The following is an 18,303-nucleotide window of genomic DNA, read 5'->3' on the forward strand; positions in this document are numbered from 1 at the left end:
TTAAAAAATTTATTTATTTTAATTGGAAGCTACTGACTTTACAATATTGTAGTGGTTTTTGCCATACATCAACATGAATCTGCCACGGGTGTACGCGTGTTCCCCATACTGAACTCCCCTCCCACCTCCCTCCCCATCCCATCCCTCTGGGTCATCCCAGTGCACCAGCCCTGAGCACCCTGTCTCATGCATCGAACCTGGACTGGCGATCTATTTCACATACGATAATATACATGTTTCAATGCTATTCTCTCAAATCATCCCACCCTCGCCTTCTCCTACAGAGTCCAAAAGTCTATTCTATACATCTGTATCTCTTTTGCTGTCTCGCATATAGGGTTATTGTTATCATCTTTCTAAATTCCATATATATGAGTTAGTATACTGTACTGGTGTTTTTCTTTCTAACTCACTTCACCCTGTATAATAGGCTCCAGTTTCATCCACCTCATTAGAATTGATTCAAATGTATTATTTTTAATGGCTGAGTAATATATGTACCAGAGCTTTCTTATCCATCCGTCTGCTGATGTACATCTAGGTTGCTTCCATGTCCTGGCTATTATAAACAGTGCTGTGATGAACATTGGGGTACACTGTCTCTTTCAATTCTGGTTTCCTTGGTGTGTATGCCCAGCAATGGGATTGCTGAGTCGTATGGCAGTTCTATTTCCAGTTTTTTAAGGAATCTCCACACTGTTCTCCATAGTGGCTGTACTAGTTTGCATTCCCTCCAATAGTGTAAGAGGGTTCCCTTTTCTCCACATCCTCTCCAGCATTTCTTGCTTATAGACTTTTGGATAGCAGCCATTCTGACTGGTGTGAGATGGTACCTCATTGTGGTTTTGATTTGCATTTCTGATAATGAATTATGTTGAGCATCTTTTCATGTGTTTGTTAGCCATCTGTATGTCTTCTTTGGAGAAATGTCTGTTTAGTTCTTTGGCCCATTTTTTGATTGGGTCGTTTATTTTCCTGGAATTGAGAGATTAATTCTTTGTCAGTTGCTTCGTTTGCTATTATTTTCTCCCATTCTGAAGACTGTCTTTTCACCTTGCTTACAGTTTCCTTCGTTGTGCAAAAGCTTTTAAGTTTAATTAGGTCCCATTTGTTTATTTTTGCTTCTATTTCCAATATTCTGGGAGGTGGGTCATGGAGGATCCTGCTGTGATTTATGTCAGAGAGTGTTTTGCCTATGTTTTCCTCTAGGAGTTTTATAGTTTCTGGTCTTACATATAGATCTTTAATCCATTTTGAGTTTATTTTTGTGTATGGTGTTCTAGTTTCATTCTTTTACAAATGGTTGACCAGTTTTCCCAGCACCACTTGTTAAAAAGATTGTCTTTTCTCCATTGTATATTCTTTTCTCCATTGTATATTCTTGCCTCCTTTGTCAAAGATAAGGTGTCCATAGGTGTGTGGATTTATCTCTGAGCTTTCTATTTTGTTCCATTGATCTATATTTCTGTCTTTGTGCCAGTACCATACTGTCTTGACTGTGGCTTTGTAGTAGAGCCTGAAGTCAGGCAGGGTGATTCCTCCAGTTCCATTCTTCTTTCTCAAGATTGTGTTTGTTATTCGAGGTTTTTTGTATTTCCATACACACTGTGAAATTATTTGTTCTAGTTCTGTGAAAAATACCCTTGGTAGCTTGATAGGGATTGCATTGAATCTATAGACTGCTTTGGGTAGTATACTCATTTTCACTATATTGATTCTTCCGATCCATGAACATGGTATATTCCTCCATCTATTTGTGTCCTATGATTTCTTTCATCAGTGTTTTATAGTTTTCTATATATAGGTCTTTTGTTTCTTTAGGTAGATATATTCCTAAGTATCTTATTCTTTACGTTGCAATGGTGAATGGAATTGTTGTTTCCTTAATTTCTCTTTCTGTTTTCTCATTGTTAGTGTATAGGAATGCAAGGGATTTCTGTATGTTAATTTTATATCCTGCAACTTTACTATATTCATTGATTAGCTGTAGTAATTTTCTGGTGGAGTCTTTAGGGTTTTCTATGTAGAGGATCATGTCATCTGCAAACAGTGAGAGTTTTACTTCTTCTTTTCCAATCTGGATTCCTTTCTTTTTCTGCTCTAATTGCTGTGGCCAAAACTTCCAGTAGTGGTGAGAGTGGGCACCCTTGTCTTGTTTCTGACTTTAGGGGAAATGCTTTCAGTTTTTCACCATTGAGGATAATGTTTGCTGTGGGTTCGTCATATATAGCTTTTATTATATTGAGGTATGTTCCTTCTATTCCTGCTTTCTGGAGGGTTTTTATCATAAATGGATGTTGAATTTTGTCAAAGGCTTTCTCTGCATCTATTGAGATAATCATGTCTTTTATCTTTCAATTTGTTACTGTGGTGTGTTACATTGATTGATTTGCAGATATTGAAGAGACCTTGCATCCCTGGGATAAAGCCCACTTGGTAATGATGTATGGTCTTTTTTAATATGTTATTGGATTCTGTTTGCTAGAATTTTGTTAAGGATTTTTGCATCTATTTTAATCAGTGATATTGGCCTGTAGTTTTCTTTCTTTGTGGCATCTTTGTCTGATTTTCCTCAGAGTCTTATTCATGTATTTCATATCAAGCTTCTCAACCAGTTACTATATTTATAATTACTGGGAAGAAGTCCCCTTTCTTCATTATTAGCAACGTGTTTAAAACTTAGAGTTAATAAATTTTTCTGGTGAATTGATAATCTAAGTAGGTAAATAGTATAACCTCTATTATAAATGCTTCCTTATTCTGATGTTTGAGAAATACTTTTAAAGATATCTTAGCCTGCCCAAAATTGTGAACATATTTCAGGAGCCTAAATGTAGGGCTTGGTCTTTGAATCTAAATGTCATCTCACTGAGTTCCAGCCAAGAAATAGATTCTTTGGCCAAAAAAAACACAAAAAGTCTAGGGGAAAGGTGGGTGTAGTGCTAATTCTTGCCTATGGGAAGGTGGTTAAGATTCTTGAAGAACAAGCTTGTCTGCCTTTCAAGGAAGAGCTTCATATTTCAAAATGACCACACAGAGGTAAACTTTGTTTCCTGTTACATTTCATATATCTCTGATTCAAAGGGTGGGGGTGTCTTCTTAAGTTGCAATTGGAATGAAGTGTAGCAAAGTTTAGTTGAGAAATAAATATCATAAAAAATGATACGGCAATGTTGTATGAAATGGCTCCTTTGTCTTGCTCATGGCTGTATTCCTAGTATCTGAGCCCTGCACAGAGCATCTGCTCAATATGCAAGAGATGAATGGCTAGCTGAATTACTGGAGGCTTCCTGAGATTTACATCTGAACTTTGTGCCTCGTATTAGAGGAAACCACCTTATTCACGAGAAAATAGTTTGCGACTGTAAACATTTCTTAGCATTAACAAATCCTTTTTTTTTTTATTCTCAGTATTTCCTATACAAATTTCCTGAAGACGTAGACTCAGTTATCATTAAAGTCGTGTCTACATTGGCTTATCCATGTTCTGTTGTCTCAGTCCAAAATATCATGGTGAGTTTCATAACTTGTCAACCTTCCAATATGGAGTTTTATATTGTCTTAGGATAAATGAGAGAGAGCATGAGCACCATTTCATCCTCTTACTTTGTCCTGCTGACAAGACTGCTAAATAGTAAAAGCTGTATCTTGTGCACGCAAGTGCACAGTATGTGTTTATAGACATTGATCTGGGGAGATAGAGAGAAGTTGACTCTTCACCAAGATAAACAAAGGAAGGAAGGGAGGGAAGGAGGATCGTGACAGAGAATAAGGAAGACCAAGTTGTGAACTGCACAAGGAAAACAGAAACCTACTGCTTGTTCTAAGCTTTGAATTTTTTGTTGTGTCATTAGGCCCTTTCTGTCTCATAAAGTATTAATAAAATATGGGAAAGGTGAAATATACTTTAAGACAGATCTTTTATGTTCTCTTTAATATTAATATTAAGTGACCTTGACTTCAGAGGACAAGGCACCAAATTTTAGGAAAACTATTTCATGACTGTTCTGGGAGGAAACTCTTCATGGTTTCTGGCTCAGTAAGGACCCCCTCCTCTGTGATCCAGGTGGTATATGTGGTATGTATATATGATAATAGTGATATTTTCCTTTTTATCCCCCATGCATATGACAGTGCCCAGTATACGATCTTGACCACAATGTGGAATTTAATGGTGTCTACCAGTCCATGACTAAGAAAGCTGCCATCACACTACAGGTGAGACATCACTTCTGTGGGCATCATCATCAATGACAATGCACAGTTTATAATCAGGTTACCTACTGAACCAGTTTGGTCACCCACTGAATTTAGAGAAACCTAAAGGACTACCGCTCACTGTGTACACTGAATCTCTTTCCTTTCTGATTGATTTCAAAACAAAGATTGCTATACCTGGTGGATAATGCTACTCTACCAGATGCCCTGTTCCCCTTGGGGAATCTTGGGAACCTGTGATGCAGCAGGAGAGGTGTCTGACAGATTGCTTACAGAGATAAGGGTGAAAGATTCCAGTCTACTCAATGAAGGGGGTGCCAATTTAGCATAAAGTTTATCTGATCAATTTAAAACAACTAAATATATTCTACTAAAACATTATTGTAAATCAGCTATGTTTGCATGCATGCTCAGTTGCTTACTCTTTGCGACCCTATGGACTGCAGCCCACCAGGCTTCTCTGCCCATGGAATTGTCCAGGCAAGAATACTAGAGTGGGTTGCCATATCTTCCTCCAGGGGATCTTTCCAATCCAGGGATCAAACCTGAATCTCCTGCATCTCCTGCATTGGCAGGCAGATTCTTTACCACTGAGACACCTGAAAATAGTAAGATTTCAATTTAAAAGACACATATTTTGATAATTTGTACTAGTGACAGTAACCAAAAGAGGACTTCAACTCTGGACAGAATGGGTAAGTTCAAAGGAATATGAACCACATTTGTGTAGAAGTTTGCCCTTTTGGTATTATAATTAAATTTTTGTTTCAGTGATAATTTTATAGCAAAAATACATACACACCATGTCAGCATATTTTCAAAGATATTCTGTTCCTGCCTTTACAGTGGTATTTACTTGAGGTACCTGCAATTTGATATGTTCTCTAGGTAAGGAGATACTGTTTATTGAATAGCAGGTCATGAATGAGGAGGGGTTAATTATAATTTAAGTATCAGAACTAAAACCTTCTACTAGTCAGGCTTTAATTTTTAATGTCTCATATTTGATACCTCAAATATCTGCTCTTGTTTTAGTATTTTTTTCCTTAGCACCTCAGCATTATATAGTCCCATATTTAAAAGGACAAAAACTAAGCATAATAGGAAACTCAGATTTTTATACCATCTGGACAGTAAATTAATGAAGAACAAAGTGTATCAGTACTTTCTCACTCTGAATGTATTTGGCAACAAATTAGTACATCTCTCTGGACTCCTGATTCAGTCTTGGGCCATTTTCTGGATAGGTTTAACATCAGAAATTTGGGAATAATATAAAGTCAAGACTGTATAAATATACTAGATCTTAAAGATTATCTTGTCAACCATGCTTCATTCATGGATAACAAACTGGAACACAGAGAAGCTCACTCAGAGAAAGTCAAAGTCAGGACTATAACTCAAGTCTCCTAACTTGAGTATTTGCTCCCCTGACCTAAATTATTTATTTGTCTGCTGACTGAATGACTTTTCAGAAAGTCATTTATCATTGAATTTTAAGATAAAAACACTCTAAAAAGCTATAACACTATAAAAAGCTAAAACAGCTCTAAAAATAAAGTTTATTAAAGAATTTAATATGTAAGTATTAGTTATTAAACATAGGCTGTTGACATATATTTTATACAATTCTAAGCACTCAAGTGGGCACAAGACAGACTGAAATCAGAAGAGTGTATCTACATAATTTCTTGGATATAACAATTATTTTATTATGGATAACCTGGAGTAGATCATGGGAATGTGTGAATCCTTCCTAAGGAGTTAGGGAGAGGGGTGAACTTTACTTTTTTTCTCTTTCCTTCTTTTTGCCCCCACCACTATGAATTTTCTCCCTTCTTCTATCTTTATGTCTTACACAGAAGAAGGATTTTCCAGGTGAGCAGTTCTTTGTGGTGTTTGTGATAAAGCCTGAAGATTATGCCTGTGGAGGATCTTTTTTCATCCAGGGTAAGCAACAGTGAGGAATATTTGGCTATGTAGAAAAACATAATGGAATAGAATGGAAACAAACCAAAAAGTTCATTTTGGCCCCTTCTGATCCCTTTCAACCATCTCTAGTAAGTCAGGGTTATCAGCAATGGCTTGATAAGGCAGTCTGAGATGTACTTGAGAAAAAAATAAAGGGAAGAAAATAATAGATCTCAAGACATTATTGATACTTCAAAATACCATTTACCACCTTGAATCTTTTCAAAGTCTTGTACTTCCTCAGACTATATGAGGTAAGTTGGCTCTTTACTCAACAAATATTTACTACTATGAAGTAATGGGGCTTCCTTGTGGCTCAGATGGTAAAGAATTCCCCTGCAATGCAGGAGACCCAGGTTCAATCCCTGAGTCAGGAAGATTCCCTGGAGAAGGGAATGACTACCCACTCCAACATTCTTGTCTGGAGAATTCCACAGATAGAGGAGCTTAGTGGGCTGTAGCCCATGGGGCTGCAGAGAGTCAGACATGACTGAGTGACTAACACACACACGTGTGCACATGCACACACACACACATGAAATAATGACTTTAATACAGCAAATAGACGTCCATTTTCTAAGATCATTTTGGTAGCTAGCAGTAATGGAGCCACCTGTATTTATCAGTAGTCATCATTTCCCCAGGAAAAGTCAGAATTCTCAATCCCCACTGCCAAAATTGTACCTTTCAAGATAGTAAGTAAGCAAAGTAGGGCAACTTATCCCAACTGACAACCTACCCAATGTGTAAGCTCTTAGGCACAACACAGTGGCTGTGGGCAACTACCCACTAATTACCATGGCAATGGAAAAGGCTGTTGATTGAAAACATGGACCCCTCAACAGCTGATGGGCCATATGTGACCAACGTGGAGAGTGTTAACTGTTGAGTGTAACACTGTTCTCTTGGTATTCAGGTGAATCTTCTTCTCATGTATTCTTTTTTTTAAGCCCTGTTTTAATTTTTTTTTGGAATATATTTGCTTTACAATGTTGTGTTAGTTTCTGCTGAACAACAATGTGAATCAGCCGAATGTATACATACATACCCTCCCGGTTGGGCCTCCTCATATATTCTTTAATCTCTTAGTTACATAGCTCTAGAGTTTTGCCAACATCCAATGTTTTTGTAAACTACAAATCCTTTAATGGCTATATAAGAAAAACAAATTCTCACTGGCTAGAAAAATGCAAACCAAAAGATGAAGGAGCTCTCTATTTTTGCAGCTGTTTTCTTCAGATTTCCATGGTATATTGAGTTATATGTGATATGAGCAGAAAGTTCAAGACTTCTTCATTTAAGAAATGCTACATTCTAAATTAAGTCACTTAGTGCTACCAAAATGCACCCAAACTAAGGTCAAATGGAAAGTTTTAACCAAAGAGTATTAGATGGTTTGAAGGTTTGGTGGTTTGGTTTTCATATAGCTCTTGCTAAAAGAAAATTTAGCAACCAGAATTCATCCTGGATAGTTTTTAAACAACTGTTCAGATGAGAGGCCAGGAACATAGTATCTGACCCATTGTGCTTTGTTCTTTTTTTTACCAGAAAAGGAAAACCAGACTTGGAATCTACAACGTGCAAAGAATCTTCAAGTGACCATTGTTCCTTCCATTAAAGGTCAGTTTTGGTTGTTATTGTTGAGTCACTAAGTTGTGTCCAACTCTTTGCGACCCCATAGACAGAAGCACACCAGGCTTCCCTGTCCTTCACCATCTCCTAGAGTTTGCTCAGATTCATGTCCATTGAGTCAGTGATGCTATCTAACCACCATGCTCTGCTGCCCTCTTCTCCTTGTACCAGCATTCAGTGGAGAGATTCCTGTCAGGAAGGAGATCATGTCATTCAGTGCTAATGTCATCCTTCCAGAGAAACATCACAAGAAAACTAACGTTTACCTTAGAGATAGAAGAGAGAATCAAAGCATTTTGTTAAATTCCTTACAGAAAGAAAGGGAAGTCAGTTATGATTTTGTGTATAGGAAGTCCCTCCCAGCTTCCCTGAGGAAGTCATCACTGTGAAAGGCAGACATTTATGGACAATGACTAGGTGACCTCCAATAGCTTCCCTGCTTTGAATGGGATTATCTTAGGATTTAAGAATGGGTATGATGCAGATGGGCCTGTTAAGCTGTCCTGTCCCAAACACGGTTCTCTTTTCTCCTGAGGACATCCTGACTAGAGCTATTTCTCTTCCCTCAGGATCCGTTTATGTGAAATCTATTCTTCTCAGTCTCGTCATCTTCTTCTCCTTCTACTTGGGATGCCTGTTTGTTGCATTCATCCATTATATCAGGTATGTCAAGAGCTTCAAGAAATGTCAACCCCCTTCACCTGTCTCTGCTTAGCAGTTAGCACATTAGACTTTAGAGTCATACTGACTGGATTCAGTTCTACCTTAGCCACTGTGTGATCTTGGGCAAGTTACTTAATCTTTCTGTACTTCACTTTCCTCATCTGTAAAATGAGATAATAATTTACCTCACAGATCAGTATAAGTGCAGTGTTTATATCAATGTCCTACACAGAGTAAGTGTTGGTAGTGATAGCTGTTTTCATAGTTAGTGAAACTTCAACAGAAAGGCAGCTTGGGTATTTTTTAGAACAGAAAATGCTCAGTGTAGATCTTATGGAATGTAGGAAATCAGTTTTACCTAACATGGAGATTTAGGAACAGCTTTGAACATTCCATCAAAAAGTAGAATTAATGCCTAAAATAAATCCTGTGGTATAATAAGTGCCAGGAGAAATAAATATGCTGTGACACTATATTCCAGGTGCTTTTTAACTGTTACAGCATCAATTTTACAGTCAAAATACTCCCTGAGAGGAAAAAAAGGAGATAATCATGCTATAATTTGACCAAGGAAATTTCCCTTCCCAAGAGTTTGGAGCCCCCAGTGAAAACGAGTTGCAGTCTTTCCTTGTATCTCTGAACAAGGCTGAACTTGAGAATTCCATAGTTTGTCCTGGTCTCTGTGAAACAACTACAAAGGAATGGCAGGAGGTACAATAAACAAATGTTCTCTCTCCTCTTGAGCATCTAAAGTAAACAAAGCCAATGTAGAGTTTTCAGATTATTGGCAAAGATTAGCCTCATCTGTAGAAAAACCTCACAGCTACCACAGAAATACAGCTTCTCAGTGATACAGGCCCACCTCTGAAATGAATTCCTCTTTGACCTTTATGAAGCTTTGCAACTGAGAAACTGACTTCAAAAACCATTGACCATATCTGGGACAATTTGAGCACCAAAATAATTAAGGAGAATAGTGAATTATAAACCACTGAGAAAACAAGAAATTCATGAATCCTTATCAATAAAGGAGAGAGGAAGGAAAAAAAGGGAGGGAGGGGAGGAGGGAGGGAAGGAGGAAGGTAGGAGGAAAGGGAAGACCTAAATACTTGCATATATACATTCAATGAATTCAACAAAATTACTAAAACATTTCTACATTAGGGAAAGGAGCCATTAGCAAATATTGACATAGGAGGGGGGACCCTTGCCTACAGCAGAACACCAAACACTGACTGGTAAATAAGGAAAGAGTCCCAAAATTGGAAAATCAGTATTTTTCATAGATCAGGTTAAGAATCATCAATGAATACTAAAGCTAGGAGGAAAATCTGATAAGGATCAAGATATTTACATGGCCTCAAAGTGATTCCCCACAAAAAGCTTGGAAGTTATAAGGGAAAAATACTAACTATACAGAGGAGAAATTGGATGATTGACAGGGTGATGACTATTAATATGACCAAAGGGAAGATGGACACTTCCAGGTGTGATACTCTGAAACGGACACAGCTTCACTTGTGTAGTTTTCCAGCCAGAAAAGCCCATTTTTACTATAATCATGAGGGAAAAACTAGACCAACTCAAAATGTTGAACATTCTATTAAAATATGTCACAAAAGACAAAAATTAGCTACGGAAATGTTCCAGATTGACTGAGACTGAAGACACATGATGACTAAACACAATATCTGATCTCAGACTTTTTACTAGAAGAAAAATATGCTGTAAAGGACATTATTGGATCAATTGGCACAACTGTAATACAGGCAAGATAAGAATATCATATGTGGAGAAAAGGGAACCCTCCTACACTGTTGGTGGGAATGCAAACTAGTACAGCCACTATGGAGAACAGTGTGGAGATTCCTTAAAAAATTGCAAATAGAACTACCTTATGACCCAGCAATCCCACTGCTGGGCATACACACCGAGGAAACCAGAATTGAAAGAGACACATGTACCCCAATGTTCATCGCAGCACTGTTTATAATAGCCAGGACATGGAAACAACCTAGATGTCCATCAGCAGATGAATGGATAAGAAAGCTGTGGTACATATACACAATGGAGTATTACTCAGCAGTTAAAAAGAATTCATTTGAGTCAGTTCTGATGAGATGGATGAAACTGGAGCCGATTATACAGAGTGAAGTAAGCCAGAAAGAAAAACACCAATACAGTATACTAACACATATATATGGAATTTAGGAAGATGGCAATGACGACCCTGTATGCAAGACAGGGAAAGAGACACAGATGTGTATAACGGACTTTTGGACTCAGAGGGAGAGGGAGAGGGTGGGATGATTTGGGAGAATGACATTCTAACATGTATACTATCATGTGAATTGAATCGCCAGTCTATGTCTGACGCAGGATGCAGCATGCTTGGGGCTGGTGCATGGGGATGACCCAGAAAGATGTTATGGGGAGGGAGGTGGGAGGGGGGTTCATGTTTGGGAATGCATGTAAGAATTAAAGATTTTAAAATTTAAAAAATAAAAAACTAAAATAAAAAAAATAAAAAAATAAAATAGTTAGCATATTGATGAAGAAAAAAAAAGAAAAAAAAAAGAATATCATATCAATGTTAAGTGTATTGAATTTGACAACTACACTGTGATTATATAAGAGACTATTTTATTCTTTGGAAGTATATCAGTTCAGTTTAGTTCAGTCGATCAGTCGTGTCCGACTCTTTGCGACCCCATGAATTGCAGCACACCAGGCCTCCCTGTTCATCACCATCTCCCGGAGTTCACTCAGACTCACGTCCATCGAGTCAGTGATGCCATCCAGCCATCTCATCCTCTGTCGTCCCCTTCTCCTCCTGCCCCCAATCCCTCCCAGCATCAGAGTCTTTTCCAATGAGTCAACTCTTCGCATGAGGTGGCCAAAGTATTGGAGTTTCAGCTTCAGCATCATTCCTTCTAAAGAAATCCCAGGGCTGATCTCCTTCAGAATGGATTGGTTGGATCTCCTTGCAGTCCAAGGGACTCTTGAGAGTCTTCTCCAACACCACAGCTCAGAAGCATCAATTCTTCGGTGCTCAGCCTTCTTCACAGTCCAACTCTCACATCCATACATGACCACAGGAAAAACCATAGGCTTGACTAGACGGACCTTAGTTGGCAAAGTAATGTCTCTGCTTTTGAATATGCTATCTAGGTTGGTCATAACTTTTCTTCCAAGGAGTAAGTGTCTTTTATTTTATTTTTTTTTTTAACATTTTATTTTATTTATTTTTTTTTTTAAATTTTAAAATCTTTAATTCTTACATGCATTCCCAAACATGAACCCCCCTCCCACCTCCCTCCCCATAACATCTTTCTGGGTCATCCCCATGCACCAGCCCCAAGCATGCTGCATCCTGCGTCAGACATAGACTGGTGATTCAATTCACATGATAGTATACACAATGGAGTATTACTCAGCCGTTAAAAAGAATTCATTTGAATCAGTTCTGTTGAGATGGATGAAACTGGAGCCGATTATACAGAGTGAAGTAAGCCAGAAAGAAAAACACCAATACAGTATACTAACACATATATATGGAATTTAGGAAGATGGCAATGACGACCCTGTATGCAAGACAGGGAAAGAGACACAGATGTGTATAACGGACCAAGGAGTAAGTGTCTTTTAATTTCATGGCTGCAGTCACCATCTGCAGTGATTTTGGAGACAAAAAAAATAAAGTCTGACACTGTTTCCACTGTTTCCCCACCTATTTCCCATGAAGTGATGGGACCGGATGCCATGATCTTCATTTTCTGAATGTTGAGCTTTAAGCCAACATTTTTGCTCTCCTCTTTCACTTTCATCAAGAGGCTTTTTAGCTCCTCCTCATTTTCTGCCATAAGGGTGGTGTCATCTACATATCTGAGGTGATCAATATTTCTCCCAGCAATCTTGATTCCAGCTTGTGCTTCTTCCAGTCCAGCGTTTCTCATGATGTACTCTGCATAGAAGTTAAAGAAGCAGGGTGACAATACACAGCCTTGACGTACTCCTTTTCCTATTTGGAACCAGTCTGTTGTTCCATGTCCAGTTCTAACTGTTGCTTCCTGGCCTGCATACAGATTTCTCAAGAGGCAGGTCAGGTGGTCTGGTGCTCCCATCTCTTTCAGAATTTTCCACAATTTCTTGTGATCCACACAGTCAAAGGCTTTGGCATAGTCAATAAAGCAGAAATAGATGTTTTTCTGGAACTCTCTTGCTTTTTTGATGATCTAGCAGATGTTGGCAATTTGATCTCTGGTTCCTCTGCCTTTTCTAGAACCAGCTTGAACATGAGGGAGTTCACGGTTCACGTATTGCTGAAGCCTGGCTTGGAGAATTTTGAGCATTACTTTACTAGCGTGTGAGATGAGTGCAATTGTGCGGTAGTTTGAGCATTCTTTTGTATTGCCTTTCTTTGGAATTGGAATGAAAACTGACCTTTTCCATTCCTGTGGCCACTGCTGAGTTTTCCAAATTTGCTGGCATATTGAGTGCAGCACTTTCACAGCATCATCTTTCAGGATTTGAAACAGCTCAACTGGAATTCCATCGCCTCCATTAGCTTTGTTCATAGTGATGCTTTCTAAGGCCCACTTGACTTCACTTTCCAAGATGTCTGGCTCTAGATTAGTGATCACATCATCATGATTATCTGGGTTGTGAAGATCTTTTTTGTACAGTTCTTCCGTGTATTCTTGGAAGTATTTATGCATAAAACTGATGACATATGCAATTAGTTCAACTTTCAAATAGTTCACCCCAAATTTATATATATCTATATGTGAAAACTGGAGAAGGAAATGGCAACCCATCCAGTATTCTGGCCTGGAAAATCCCATGGACAGAGGAGCCTGGTGGGCTACAGTCCATTGGGTCACAAAGAGTTGGACACGACTGAGCAACTAACACACATATATGAAAACACACACATGCACTCAAAGACAAAGAATGGTATAGCAAAAGGAGTAATATGCTAACAATAAGTGAATCTAGGTAACAATACATGGGTATTCTATAGTCTATTCTTATGGCTTCTCCAAAAATTTGAAATTATTTTCATATAAAAAATGTTAAAAACAAAACCAGTCTACAGGCAAATACACTCGGAAAGTATATATACATTAACTGGTTATCAGCTCAATTAATTGATTAGATCATAATCGCTAACACAGAACAAATACTTGCTCTATGCCAGGCACTGCACTGGGCCTTCTAAATAGATTATTTCATCTAAATCTCAACAACAGTAAGTACTAGTATTATTATTATTATTTGAAAGTTAAGAAAACTGAGGTATTAAGAGGTTAAGTAATTTGACCAAGAATTCACAGCCACTAAATGAAGGAGATGGGGTTTGAACCCAGGCAATCTGGCTGGATCATCAAAAAAGCAAGAGAATTCCAGAAAAACATCTATTTCTGCTTTATTGACTATGCCAAAGCCTTTGACTGTGTGGATCACAACTGTGATCTGTGTGGACTGTGTGGAAAATCCTGAAAGAGACTGGAATACCAGACCGCCTGACCTGCCTCTTGAAAAACCTGTATGCAGGTCAGGAAACAACAGTTAGAACTGGACGTGGTACAACAGACTGGTTGCAAATAGGAAAAGGAGTACATCAAGGCTGTATATTGTCACCCTGCTTATTTAACTTATATGCAAAGTACATCATGAGAAATGCTGGACTGGAAGAAACACAAGCTGGAATCAAGATTGCTGGGAGAAATATCAATCACCTCAGATATGCAGATGATACCACCCTTATGGCAGAAAGTGAAGAAGAACTAAAGAGCCTCTTGATGAAAATGAAAGAGGAGAGTGAAAAAGTTGGCTTAAAGCTCAACATTCAGAAAATGAAGATCATGGCATCAGTGTCAAATTTTATTTTGAGGGGCTCCAAAATCACTGCAGATGGTAACTGCAGCCATGAAATTAAAAGATGCTTGCTCCTTGGAAGAAAAGTTATGACCAACTTAGATAGCATATTCAAATGCAGAAACATTACTTTGCCGACTAAGGTCCGTCTAGTCAAGGCTATGGTTTTTCCAGTAGTCATGTATGGATGTGAGAGTTGGAGTGTGAAGAAGGCTGAGAGCTGAAGAATTGATGCTTTTGAACTGTGGTGTTGGAGAAGACTCTTGAGAGTCCCTTGGACTGCGAGGAGATCCAACCAGTCCATCCTAAAGGAGATCAGTCCTGGGTGTTCATTGGAAGGACTGATGTTTAAGCTGAAACTCCAATACTTTGGCCACCTGATGCAAAGCGCTGACTCATTTGAAAAGACCCTGATGCTGGGAAAGATTGAAGGCAGGAGGAGAAGGGGACGACAGAGGATGAGATGGTTGGATGGCATCACTGACTCAACGGACCTGGCTTTGGGTAGACTCCAGGAGTTGGTGGTAGACAGGGAGGCCTGGCGAGCTGGGGTTCATGGGGTTACAAAGAGTCGGACACAACTGAGCAACTGAACTAAACTGAACTGAGTCTGGCTCCAGAGTCTTAGCTCCTAAAGCAAGCAGGTCAAGAAGGGACCGGAGTAGGCAGGGCATGTGAGGAAGAGCAGTCCTAATTAAGGAGACCAGATCCAAAGCCTGGCACCCCAGCATGGATTCAATTTAAAAAGGGTCCAAAAAGCTGCCAACTTTGATTCAGATGAGTTCTAGTGTCATGGAAAAGGAAGTTCATCTTTTCTGCCTCTCTTAGGAAAACTGTCTCTACCACTGCTGTTTTAGATTTTAGAAAATAGGATTTTACCTCTTTAGTTACCTAGCAGACATAATCAACAATACGACAGACAGAAAAATTAAGTTAATAACTGGATATCAATCTCTCTAAAGCTGTTATGCAGCCTGCTGAAGTGAACACAGTTTTTAAAAGTTGTGGCGTAAGGCTCTATTGAAATCTCTGGACACTCCAGACTACTGTGCTACAGTCAGCTGCACAAACATAGAATCTTTCCAAATACAGGCAAACTGAAAATAGAGATCTGGAGACATGAGAACTCTTGGCATCTAACTAGGGAAACAGAATGAGAGAAAATGCTAACAGAACTCTTCCTTCATTGAACTGAGCAGAAATCACAAAGTTTTCTACAAAAGCAAGTGAAGCCAGTCCTGGAGCAGAATACCATTTGCTTGTCGAGCCTCCTGTTCCTTATTACGAATACCTGTTGTGTTTGCAGCACATGCTGTGAGATGAGGGTGAAAACATTGATTAGAGACATGGCTCCTGTCCTCAGGGAGCTCAGAATCCAAAGTGGTTTTATGCCTTTTTCTGGTTTTTCTTTTTCTTTTTTAATGTTTTTTTTTTTTTTTGGCTCAACTCCATTCCCCTCCCACCTCCAAGCTATGGTTCATTTAACAAGTATTTATGGAGCCCCTGCAATGATACTCTGAGTCAAGCACTGACTGCATCCATGTCTCTCATTCCATCCTCTCAGTCACCCTGCCGGACATTGAATTCAAAGTGCATAATACTGATTACTTGTCCTGTTGATTCCTGTATTAATTATCTGTTACCACAATAACACTGCATAAAAATCAACCATAAAAACTCAATGGCATACAGCAATACGTATTTATATTTGCTCATAAATCTATGGGTCAGCTGGATGATTCTGCTAATTTGGACTCTGGACTAGGCTCTGGGGCTTCCCAGGTGGCACTAGTGGTAAAGAACCTGCCTGCAGTGCAGGAGAAACAAGAGATGTGGATTCGATCGGAAAGATCCCCGGGAGGAGGGCGTGGCAACTGACTCCAGTATTCTTGCCTGGAGAATCCCATGGACAGGGAAGCCTGGCAGTCTACAGTCCATAATAGGCTTGAACAGAGTCGGACATGACTGAGTGACTTAGCATGCACGCATGCACTAGGTTTCAGAGACCTCAGCTGGGGTGGTCATAGTGTGAAATTACTGGGCAGGTTAGAGAAACACTGGCTCTTCCAGACTGGCCTCAGCTGTGCTTTGCCCTTCATCCTCCAGCAGTCGAGCCCTGGTTTATTGTATCTCCAAGAGAAATTGCACAAAAATGCAGGGCTTCCTTAAAGTGTAGGCTTTAAAGGGGCACAATATCACTTCCCCCTTGGTGTCCTTGGTCAAATCAAGTGATGAGCCCAGTCCAGATGCAAGAGGTGAAGATAGAGACTCCATTTTTGATTGAATGGGCTGAATACAAGAAGTGTAGCCATTTTTCAACCAGTCTAGAATAGTTCTCGTTTACTCTTTTTTCTTTTATTCATTATATACTGCCTGCCTCACAGTAGCTTTGTAAATCACTGAACTTCTCTAATAAGAATTTTATCAGCTCCAAAACCTAGGGCAAATGTGGGTAAAGCCAGTTAATACAAACCCAATCATCTTTTATCGGTTTGTATAATTGCTTGCTAGTTAATATCACTAAACTTGCCTTTTTTTAGAGGGACTTCACTAGAGCCTCATTTGCCAGCTAGACCCATCAGACCCAATTGTAACTGCTCTCCTTAACAATATGACTCAACAAATGTCTACTTATCCTTTCCTGGGTGCCAGGCCCTGTCCCAAAGTTTAGGGATTCAGTGATGAATAAGACAGTCTAGATCCCTGCTCTAATAGAACTTACATTGTTCAAAAGGAAGACAGATAAGGAGGCAAGCGATTAATAACACACACACAAAACTTCAACTAGAGAACAAACACATTCGTGACTTTATTAAGATATAATTCATAAACCATAAAATCTGCTCCTTTTAAAAATTCAATGGTTTTAGCATATTCATAGTTACACAACCATCACCACTATCTAACTTTCATTATCTCTAAAAAGAACCCTGAGTTTACCAAAATTATAGGATACAAGGTCAATATACAGAAATCAATTGTATTTCTATATACTAGCAAATATACAATTCAAACATGAAATCAGGAAAATGATCTATTTACAATAGCGTCAAAAAAAATACTGAAGAAAAGAATTTAACAAGTTAAATATAAGACTTGTACATTGAAACCTACAAATGTCCTTGAAAGAAATTAAAGAAAATCTAAATATATGAAAAGACATCCTGTATTCATGAATTAGAAGACGTAATATTGTTAAAATGGTATAGTAGACAGAATAGGGCCCCCAAAAGATGTCCATGCTCTAATACTTAGAACCTATGACCATATTCTTTACATGTCAAAAGAGATTTTACAGATGTGATAAAATTATGGCGATTATCCTAGATTATCTGTGTAATGTATAATGTAATTATACATTCTAATGTAATCACAAGGGTCCTTATAAGAGAAAGGCAAGAGAGTCAAACTAGGAGAAGGTATGATGAGGAAAGGTGAGGTTAGAGTAACATATATGAAGATGGGGAAGGAGCCATGCCTCAAGGAATGCAGGCTACCTCTAGACGTTGGAAAAGGCAAAGAAATGGATTCTTCCTTGGAGTTTTCAGAAGGAATGCAGCCCTGCTGATATCTTAATGTTATCCACATAAGACTCATTTTAGAATTGACACCCAGAACTGAAAATAATAAATTTTGTATTGTTGTAAACCATAATATTGTGATAATCCGTTATAGCAGCGATATAAAGTAAAAGATGTTGCAATATTCCTCTAACTGATCTACAAATTCAACACAATTCCTATGAAAGTTTCAGCTGACTTTCTTCCAAAAATTGATAAACTGATCCTAAAATTCATATGGAAATGCAAGGGATCCCAGATAGGAAAAATAATCATGGCAAAAAGAACAAAGACTCTGAACTCCCAGTGCAGGGGGCTTGGGTTTGATTTCTTGTCAGGGAACTAGATCCCACATGCCTCAACTAAGAGTTCGCATGCC

General features: G+C 38.6%; 1 protein-coding gene across 7 annotated transcripts in view; it reads left to right on the forward strand.

Annotated features, from left to right (window-relative positions):
- The window catches only part of SIDT1 (SID1 transmembrane family member 1), a 115,149-nt gene that overhangs the window by 54,255 nt on the left and 42,591 nt on the right, over nt 1–18,303 (forward strand). For all 7 annotated transcript variants that reach the window (XR_011249229.1, XR_011249228.1, XM_069553579.1 and 4 more), the window contains exons 5-9: nt 3,412–3,513; nt 4,135–4,218; nt 6,081–6,168; nt 7,738–7,809; nt 8,391–8,484. Coding sequence is in view for 5 of the 7 variants with exons in the window: in XM_069553579.1 (XP_069409680.1) it covers nt 3,412–3,513; nt 4,135–4,218; nt 6,081–6,168; nt 7,738–7,809; nt 8,391–8,484 (440 nt within the window). In the remaining 2 variants the exon portion in view is untranslated. The remainder of the gene's footprint in view (nt 1–3,411; nt 3,514–4,134; nt 4,219–6,080; nt 6,169–7,737; nt 7,810–8,390; nt 8,485–18,303) is intronic.

The sequence above is a fragment of the Ovis canadensis genome, chromosome 1 (assembly GCF_042477335.2).
Source record: "Ovis canadensis isolate MfBH-ARS-UI-01 breed Bighorn chromosome 1, ARS-UI_OviCan_v2, whole genome shotgun sequence".
NCBI classification, from domain to species: Eukaryota; Metazoa; Chordata; class Mammalia; order Artiodactyla; family Bovidae; genus Ovis; species Ovis canadensis.